Consider the following 8,956-nt stretch of genomic DNA (forward strand, 5'->3'; position numbering starts at 1 on the left):
AAAAAATTAATCGGCCAATAGAATAACTATTGTCACTATAAGAGAGAGTTGCATATTTGTTTGTTTGTTGCGTGTGCTGTGTCAACAAAAAAAATATATATATATGTATACAGAAATATTCTCGCGATACGACGAAACGATCGAATATTTCCACGTTCTCGCGCGCACACACACACACACACACACACACACACATGCACACAGTCATACAAAATACACTTTTCCCACGTATCGTACACGTTCCCTCTTTTTTTTTCTTATCTTTTAAACATCCGTGAAAGAATACCAGAAAAATAATAACGCTCGAACGAATACAGTGAACAGGAGAAAAAAAAAGAATTTTTTTTTTTTAAGAAGCAGAAGAAGCAAAGGGAAAATTAAAAATACTACCCCTTAACCCTTCGCGCGTGAAAAAAAAGAGAAAAAATAAAAAAAATCACAGGTTTCATTTGCATCGTCCCTTTTCACCCTTCTCTCTCTCTCCGTCCCTCTTTCTTTTTTAATAACTTCACCCTTCCACCCTTACGACCTTACAGACACCCTTCTTCTTTTCCTTTCACGATCACTAACCAATTTTTTTCTTTCTCTCTCTCTCTCTCTCTCTCTCTCTTTCTCTTTCACACTCACTTTTTCTTTTTCTGTCTCTGTCTATTTATCTCTCTTTCTCGTAAAGCAATTCAAAAGATATAATAAAATACAAATATTATTATAACACGAAAATTATTGAAAAAGCAAAGAAAGAAAGAAAGAAAGAAAGAAAGAAAGAAAAACAAGACAATGTACAATTCGACTGTAAATGCGCGTACTATTATTATCATCATCATTATTATTACTATTACTATTATTATTACTATTATTAATATTATTGTACACGCGTGATTTTTCTACATACATAACGCCTATACATATGTACATATTTAAAATTCGCGCCGTTATTTTCTCTGAATAAACTTATATTTTTATATGCGTTTTGTTCTCCTTTTTCGTGTCTCATATATGTATATATACATATATATATATATATACACACACATGTATATGTATATACATACATACATATATATATCAATTCATCTGAATCGTAATATGATTTCTTCTGATATTTCTTTTTTTTTCTTTTTCTTATTTTTTTTTTCTTTTTTTTTTTAATAAATATCTGTATGTCATGTGTGTTGGTATATGCGTCTGTGTAAGAACAAAAAAATTATGCAAAGTGTACATACGTAGGTACGTACATATATATACATACATACATATACATATATATATATATATATATACATATACGTATGAGTAAGTGAGTGTGTGTGCATGTTTAATTATTTTCGGATAAATTATTTTATTTCGTGACGCGAACGAGTTTGACGATTGCAGCTCAGTATCATCATCATCATCATCATAATTGTTGCTGTGTTGTTGCTGATTAACTCGTTGCTCGCTGTGCAACGAGAGGGACGAGGAGCAAGCGTAGAGAGATGTTTCTTATGGGGGTGAGTATCTGGGTGGTTGATCGGTGGTTGATTGAAAGGTGGAGACGAGGGGGCACATCGATGGTATATCGTTTAATACGACACGTCGCTTGTTGTACGGACGCACCTTGCTGTTAATAAATATATATATATATATATATATACTGTTAAACAAATATATATATATATTTTTGCGTCTGGTCAAAAATTGTTCTCGACGATGACGAGGACGAAAAAAAAAAGAAAAGAAAAAGAAAAGTTAGAAAAACTACGAAAAAAAAAAAAAATTTACAAAAGAAAAGAACGATACCAAAGCCAGTGGACATAAATAAGTAAAAATAAAGAAAAGAAAGAAAAAAAAAAAAAAAATAATAATAATAATTAAAAAAAAAAAGAGAGAAAAAAATCACTAAATAAAAATATCTCTAAAGTATCTAACAGTCTCGTCAACGATGAGATTTATTATTATTATTGTTATTATTGTTGTTTTCTTGTTGGCACGTGCGCACGTATTCCCCCGCGTCCTCCTTCCTCAGGATTTCTGAGAATAATCAGAAATCACACGGTTTATAGGTATAGAAGCTCACCTAATATATCGAGAGAGAGGATGATAATTAATCTTCGATAATAAGTTTCCCTTTATATCCCTTCTCGATGAAAAAAGAAAGAAGATTATCCTGCATCTTCTTCTTCTTCTTCGTCTTTTCCTTCTTTTTAATGATGATGATGATGATGATGATGATGATGATGATGATGATGATCATTATTATTGTTGTAGTAGTTGTTGTTGAAAGGATAGAATAATAAGTAACAGCAACATAGTCGATAATCAAATACTGCTGGTTTAGTATCAAGAGTTTAGTGAGAAGAGGCCAAAGGGATATAATTGGCGGTCAAAGTTGTAACCAGCGAGTAATAAAGAGAAAGAGAGATAGATAGATAGATAGAGAAATAGAAATAGAGAGAGAAATAAAGAGAAAGAGAAAGAGAGAGATGAGGAGAGTCAGATAGATAAAGATAGATAGATAGAGATACAGAGGAAAGAGAGAGATGGAATCTCTTCTTTCTTTTTTCTTCTTCTCCGTTACTCTTTCTATCGTTATATGAGAGAGATCATACAAAAAGAGGGATTCAGGGGTTCAGAAGTTGAGGCTGCTCGTCTTGAAAAAAAAAAAAATAAAAAAATAAAAAAAAAAATAATAATAAAAGAGAGGGATGTAACAGGAGGTTGAAATTCGTTGTTCCTTCGTCTCGGTGTATTTCTCCTCTAGAGACGAGGTTGAGATCAATTCGTCCGGTTTGAAAGATGGAGAGAAAGAAAGAGAGAGAGAGAGAGAGAGAGAAAAAGAGAGAGAGAGAAAGAGAGAATGAGAGAGAGAGAGGGTGATGCTGCTGCTATTTGCAAGAAACTGGATATGTGTCCCTCTCCTCTCCTTTCTCTCTCTTCTTTCATTCTTCTCTTTCCTGTTCCTTCATCATAGTCTTCTTCTTCTTTTTTTTTTCTTCTTCTTCCTCTTCATTTTCATCTTCATCTTCATCTTCTTCTTCTTCTTCTTCTTCGAAAATCTTCTCCCCTTTCGACATACGATATCGCGATATAAAGTGGCAATATATTTTAAGTTCCTTTCGAATTTCGAAGGAAATTCGAATTTTTTTTTTCTGCGAGATTGTTGGTATTTCTGTTGTTGTTGTTGTTGGTAGGCGTGTTTCGACTAGACGTGCGGTTTGTTTGTTTGTTTATATGTTTGTATGATTTTTATTGTTATTGTTGTTGTGATTATTTTATTATTATTATTATTATTATTATTATTATTGTTGTTGTTGTTGTTGTTCTCGTTAATTTAATTCTGACTATTTTTCGTTCGAGTATATTGTATGTATGTATATATATATATATTTTTTTTTTAGCCCATTTCATTTCTTCTTCCCTTTTTCCTTCTTCTTCTTCTTCCTTTTCTTCTTCTTCTTCTTCTTCTTCTTCTTCTTCTTCTTCTTCTTCTTCTTCTTCTATTATTATTTTCTTTTTCATCGATCAGTTTCACGCTTCTCAGCTGTTCTACTTCCGATTTCTTTTTTTTTTCTTCTTTTCTTTCATTCTATCCATTGCGTTGTTGTTGTTATTGTTGTTGTCCTTCCTCTTCTTCCATTTATATATATATATATATATATATATATATATTCTTCCTCCGTTGTATCCGTTACTCGCAAGTATTTGAAGACAGATTATATAAAGTTCGTGAAACTTCGCTGAGATCGGTTTTTGGGGATACAGTAGTAATAGGACAAAGATGCTAATAGATGATAATTGCTGGCTGAGGAGAATGGAACTCTTCGTTGGGTCTTCGTCGATACGAAAAAAAGAAAATCAAAAAAAAAAAAAAAAAAGAAAGAAAAAACAGAAAACGAGAACAAATTTTATATATATATATATATATATATATATATATATATATATTTACATACATATATATATAGCAGTTTCTTTGAAAAAAAGACACACGTTGTTGGGTGGGCGTCTGTCCATGATGAGATTGATGAGAACGACGAAAAAACGATGACAACGAGTAACTACTACTAGGACGACGACGTTGACGACGACAACGACGACGACGGTAAGGACGATGGAGGTGATGAGAGACGCGAAAACGAAACGAGAGATGCTTTACTCGCAACGTTTTCTTTCTTTCTTTCTTTCTTTTTTTTTTCAATTTTTATTTCTTCAATATATCCTTCCTCCTGCAGTTATTATTCATCATCATCATCATCATCATCATCTTCTTCTTTTCTTCCTCCTCCTTCTTTCTTCTCCTCTTCCCTCTTACCTCCTCATTCCTTCTTTTCTTCATCCTTAATTAAACTCTTCAACTGGAAACGAAAGCCGCAATTTGCTCGCTGAATTGCGTGTGCTCGAGCAAAAGGGAGTCCTTGCAGCTTTCGAATTGTTGTTGCTGTTGTTGCTGTTGATGTTGTTGGTGTTGTTGATGGTGATGATGATGGTGATGGTGATGATGATGAGAACGGGAATGCTGATGCTGTTGATGTTGGTGTTGATGCTGATGTTGTTGTTGTTGTTGTTGTTGTTGTTGTTGATGGTGTTGTTGTTGATGGTGTTGATGTTGATGTTGTTGTTGTTGTTGTTGATGATGATGATGTTGATGGTGTTGCTGATGTTGATGTTGATGAGAAGTAGCAGATTCCTCGGGATCGGGCTCGGTACGTTCGTACAGAACGCATATGGAACCGTTTTCACCAATCCTATAGGAAACCTCCGACGGATCGATCCACATCGTCAGCTCGCTCGGAAATAGGCTGTGCAATACCGCAGGCAATAATCCAACGTTAGCTCCAGCCTGAGCTATTACTGGATCCATTTTACCGTTGATACGTATACAACGATACCCTGAACCACGATTTGGACGATCGGGAAACCAATGGTCCCTGTAACGATGTCGCAACACCTCCGTCAACGACGACTTGAACATCTCGAGCTGTCGCTCTGAGAGTTGTCCAGCCTGTAGGCGCAGCAGGTGCACCAAAAAATCAGCCGCCGAAACTATTTCCAATCTCATTTTGAAAAAGCTGTTGTTCAATCTTTTCTGGTCTTCTTCTTCTTCTTCTTCTTCTTTTACTATTTTTTTTTGTCGTCTCCCTTTTCTCTCTGTCGTTTTCTTTTTTTTTTTTTGTTGTTGTAGTAATAACAGTAGTAGTAGTAGTAGTAGTAGTAGTAATCGTCGTAATTCTTTTAACTATACTTTCCTCGATCGAATTTTCCCTTTCTTCTTCTTCCTCTTCCAATCACTTTCCCGCCGTACGATACTCTCCTCCTCGCGAATTCTTCCGTCGCGAGCCGACTATTTCGAGAAACTCTTTTTTTCAGAATATTTTCGTCATCGATCGTTCGATCGATAATAGTATCTCGATGTGTCACGAGTTTTAATACTCCTGATGATCGGTTTGGAGTTTTTTTTTTTTTTTTGGATATATTCTTGACGATACTCTTGATAGTACCGAAGAGACTGCCGTTGCCGTTGCCGCTTCTGCACGCGAGAATATCCACAAAATGGCGCCGTCGCCGCCACCGCCACGTCGATTCTGCCTCGACGCCACCACACACCGTTCTCTGTCCGCCTATCTATCTATCTATCTATCTATCTATCTATCTATCTATCTTATCTATGTCTCTATCTTTCACTCTTTCCAGAGTTTTACTAGATTTTTCAGACGTGACTATGATCGTGGCGATGATCGAGAAAAAAAAGGACGTTAGGACGAGTAAACGTTATATCTCGATCGAGAGAGAGTCTCTCTCTCTCTCTCTCTCTCTTTCTGCGTGTACGTGTATGAGACTTCGCGAAATCTTTGAAGATCTTCGCGAACTTTCTTTCGTTCGTTCCTTTCTTCCTTTCTTCTTTCTATCTTTCTATCATCCGCACCACCTCCACACACCTCCTTCCTCCTCCTCCTCCTCTTCCTCCACCTTCGCACCTTTTCTTCCCTTCTTCTCCAATCACAGCACACAAAATCCTACTTTAGGATCCCTCGTTTCTTATTTCACGCTTTCTCCGTCTTTTTGTAATCTGTCTTATCTTATATCACGGCTTTATTTTACCGCCGTAGTAATTTCCCTTTCGTAGGAAATAAATATTTTTTTATTTCTCCCCTTTTCACTTTGAATGTATATCACGAGAAATACATATATATATATATATATATATATTACTTATATATATATACACGCACGAGAGTTATCGAATTTTGGAGCAAATATATATATACGTATATACATACGCATACATATGTATATATACATATATATAACGCACTATCTCTTTTTAATAACTTTTCCGTTTTTATATCGACGATAATAATAATAATAATAATAATAATAATAATCTCTAACACACTGAAACGTACGCGGCGTTATCGAGTCGATCCTCGCGCGAACTATTTTCATCCGATTACGATTACACGACGACGACGACGACCGACCAATAATCGAGCAACCGACGACACGCTCTCTTCTCCGACTCACGAAACAACCGCACCCAACGACCATCAACGACTTTCTAATGGTACCGATCTTCGTGTCGGCGACGACGTAGCCTCGTCCCTTTGTTCGAATATCCAAGGAGTGGGGGAATTGTAGCGTTAACCAATAGCGTTACCCGCTCGCTACTCTCGCCCCCACTACCGGCTTGCTTTATACACACATATCTATATATACGTATATCCTATCACCCTGCTGCGAGAGCTCAGAGCTTCGCTATTCGTCACGTGACCCCCGCGCGCCGGCTGCGCGTCGCAGCTGCGTCCCGAATACGGCCTGCGCGGACCGGAGCCGATGGTTCTCAACCATTATCTTTTTTTTCTGTCTGTTTCTCCCTCTCTCTCTCTCTCTATATATATATATATATATATATCCCTCTCTTTTTCCTTCTTGACTTTATCGGCTCTCTTTCACGTCGCAGACTAACAACGACTCACACTGGGAAACGATCATTATCTATTTTTTTTCTCTCCTTTTCTTTTTTTCTTTTTTTTTTTTTTCTTTTTTTTAATTTAACAACTCCAAACCGTTCGATCAATCCTTTTTGATAAGTTTCCCTAAGTTTTCATATTTTCTATCGTTATTTTTTATTATTGTTATTATTGTTGTTGTTGTTATTGTTGTTGTTATTATTTCCTTTGATTAGGTAGATCCTTGTTTAGCGTTTTGTACCGAGAGTTTATTTGTAGATCTCGAAAGAATTATTTGGAGAAGATGTAATTCTCGTTTTTTAATTATTTCTTTCTCTCTTTTCTTTTTCTTTCTTTTCCTGTTCGACTTCGTCGGCTTCTCTTTAACGACGGGACTAATGCAACGACGCACACCGGGAAACGATCTTTTATTTTCTGCTCTTTTCTTGTTTTTTTTTTCTTCTTCTTCTTCTTCTTCTTCTTATTATTATTATTATTAACTCGAACCGTTCGATTAATCTTTTTTTAATAGACTTTGAATTTTCCTTTTTCGTTAGATCTCTTTAATGCTGTTTCGTAGTTTATCTTTTCGTACGCGCGAAGAGTTTGTTTGGAGAAAGTGTAATTCTTCGTTTTCGTAATAATTTCTCTCTCCTTTTTTTACGTCGCACTGACAACGACGAACTAAAGACGACTATTATCTTTTTTTTTTTTTTTTTTTTACTTTTTTACTTTTTTATCGTCTTAAACTGTTCGGTTAATCGTTTTTTAATAAGTTTTAATGTCCTTGTTTCGTTAGATTAGATTTTTTTTGTTTCTTTTTTCTTCTTCTTTTCTTTTTTTTTTTTTTCTTTTGCATTGATAATCCCTCGGTCGAAAGAAGTTAGTTCTTCGAATAGATATACTTCTCATTCTCTGTCTCTTTTTTCTTTCTTTTTTTTTTTCTTTTTGATAGAGAAAAATTTTGTTCTCGTTTCAGAACAAAAGCGTTTGTAATACGCACAACGTTGCACGCGTTCTTCTTATCCGTTGACACTCTATTCTAATAGATAGATAATTTTTATTTTTCTTTGATTAGATTCTTTGTTTTGATAGTTTACTTTTCGATTCTAGGTAGTTTTCCAAGAGAATCTAAATCTCACTTTGAAAATGATTTCCATTTAATCGAAAGAAAAAGTTTCCTTTTCGTTTGTTTGTTTTTTTTTTTTTTTTTTTTTTTTTTTTTTTTTTTTTTTTTTTTTTTTTTTTGTAAAAACTTCGTAGACAATTTATATCAACCGATTAGAAATGATTTCGATACGTATGCGTTCGTCATCAATGATTTCGAAAGTATTTTGAACATTTTATTCTGTTAAGAAAGGTTTCTATTTGAACATTTTGATAACGTATTTCTTTCTATTTAAGAAATAACAATCGATCATTACGATCGTTACGAACGACTTTCGATCGAGAGAGAATTCATTTTCGTTGAAGAAACATAGAAATTATTTTAGAGAGTCTATTCGTTTCATTAAAAATTGTTCGAATCGTATATGATTAAAAGTCATCAATAATTCTATTTACAGAGAAAACTATAAACAAGTTTTCATTACGTTCAATTAAATCGTTCCTTCTTTCCTTCTTTCAAATCAATTTTTTTAAATTTAGAGATTATGTATTCCAAGATATAGAGATAATTATTGATTATCGTTAATATCATGTTCTTATCGATATGAACTTTATAAAAAAAAAAAAAAAAAAAAAAAAAAACCCATTAAAAAATTAAAAATGATTCATATAGTAACAAATGATTGTATCTTGTGGAAACTTTTGATATTCGTCGTATATAATCCTAATCTTTTCAAAATATTAATGCTATGATTTCGATACTTGTTTTTATTTAATTTCAAAGAAAAAGTAATAAATCATTTAAATACTGCTTTTTCTTATTTATACACACAGACTCGCACGTTTCAATTTTCTACGAAGAAAAGAATTAATTACATTGTTATTATATTAAATAAATAAAGAAAAAAAAAAAAAAAAAAAAA

The 8,956-nt window shown here is 33.9% G+C and overlaps 2 protein-coding genes across 5 annotated transcripts in view; both read right to left on the reverse strand.

Annotated features, from left to right (window-relative positions):
- Positions 1-6,980, reverse strand: part of LOC122633235 (inositol-pentakisphosphate 2-kinase) — a 64,322-nt gene extending 57,342 nt beyond the window's left edge. Inside the window, exon 1 of one of the 2 annotated variants that reach the window (XM_043820909.1) lies at positions 6,384-6,980. Coding sequence is in view for 1 of the 2 variants with exons in the window: in XM_043820907.1 (XP_043676842.1) it covers positions 6,384-6,525 (142 nt within the window). In the remaining variant the exon portion in view is untranslated. The remainder of the gene's footprint in view (positions 1-6,383) is intronic. The other variant, XM_043820907.1, reaches the window with a different exon arrangement.
- Positions 2,205-5,117, reverse strand: LOC122633243 (protein BTG2-like). 3 transcript variants are annotated; one of them, XM_043820924.1, is made up of 2 exons: positions 4,528-5,117; positions 2,205-3,153 (listed from the first exon to the last, which is right to left on the reverse strand). In XM_043820924.1, exons 1-2 carry the CDS (start codon positions 5,036-5,038, stop codon positions 2,945-2,947), a joined length of 720 nt encoding a protein of 239 aa, XP_043676859.1. In that variant the 5' UTR covers positions 5,039-5,117; the 3' UTR covers positions 2,205-2,944. The 3 variants fall into 3 exon arrangements, with proteins under 3 accessions (XP_043676859.1, XP_043676862.1, XP_043676860.1); XM_043820927.1 differs by having other exon boundaries at positions 2,205-3,162; positions 4,591-5,116; XM_043820925.1 differs by lacking the exon at positions 2,205-3,153 and having other exon boundaries at positions 3,438-5,108.
- Positions 6,981-8,956: the final 1,976 nt, after the last annotated feature.

Source organism: Vespula pensylvanica, chromosome 12, assembly GCF_014466175.1.
Source record: "Vespula pensylvanica isolate Volc-1 chromosome 12, ASM1446617v1, whole genome shotgun sequence".
Classification (NCBI taxonomy): Eukaryota; Metazoa; Arthropoda; class Insecta; order Hymenoptera; family Vespidae; genus Vespula; species Vespula pensylvanica.

Excerpts from the sequence above, each read along its gene's own strand:
- LOC122633243 (XM_043820924.1), bottom strand. The coding sequence starts at position 5,038 with ATGAGATTGGAAATAGTTTCGGCGGCTGATTTTTTGGTGCACCTGCTG. Across the intron at positions 3,154-4,527 it reads ACAACAACAACAACAACAAC|AACAGAAATACCAACAATCT; the intron begins ATCAGCATCAAC and ends AACAACAACAAC.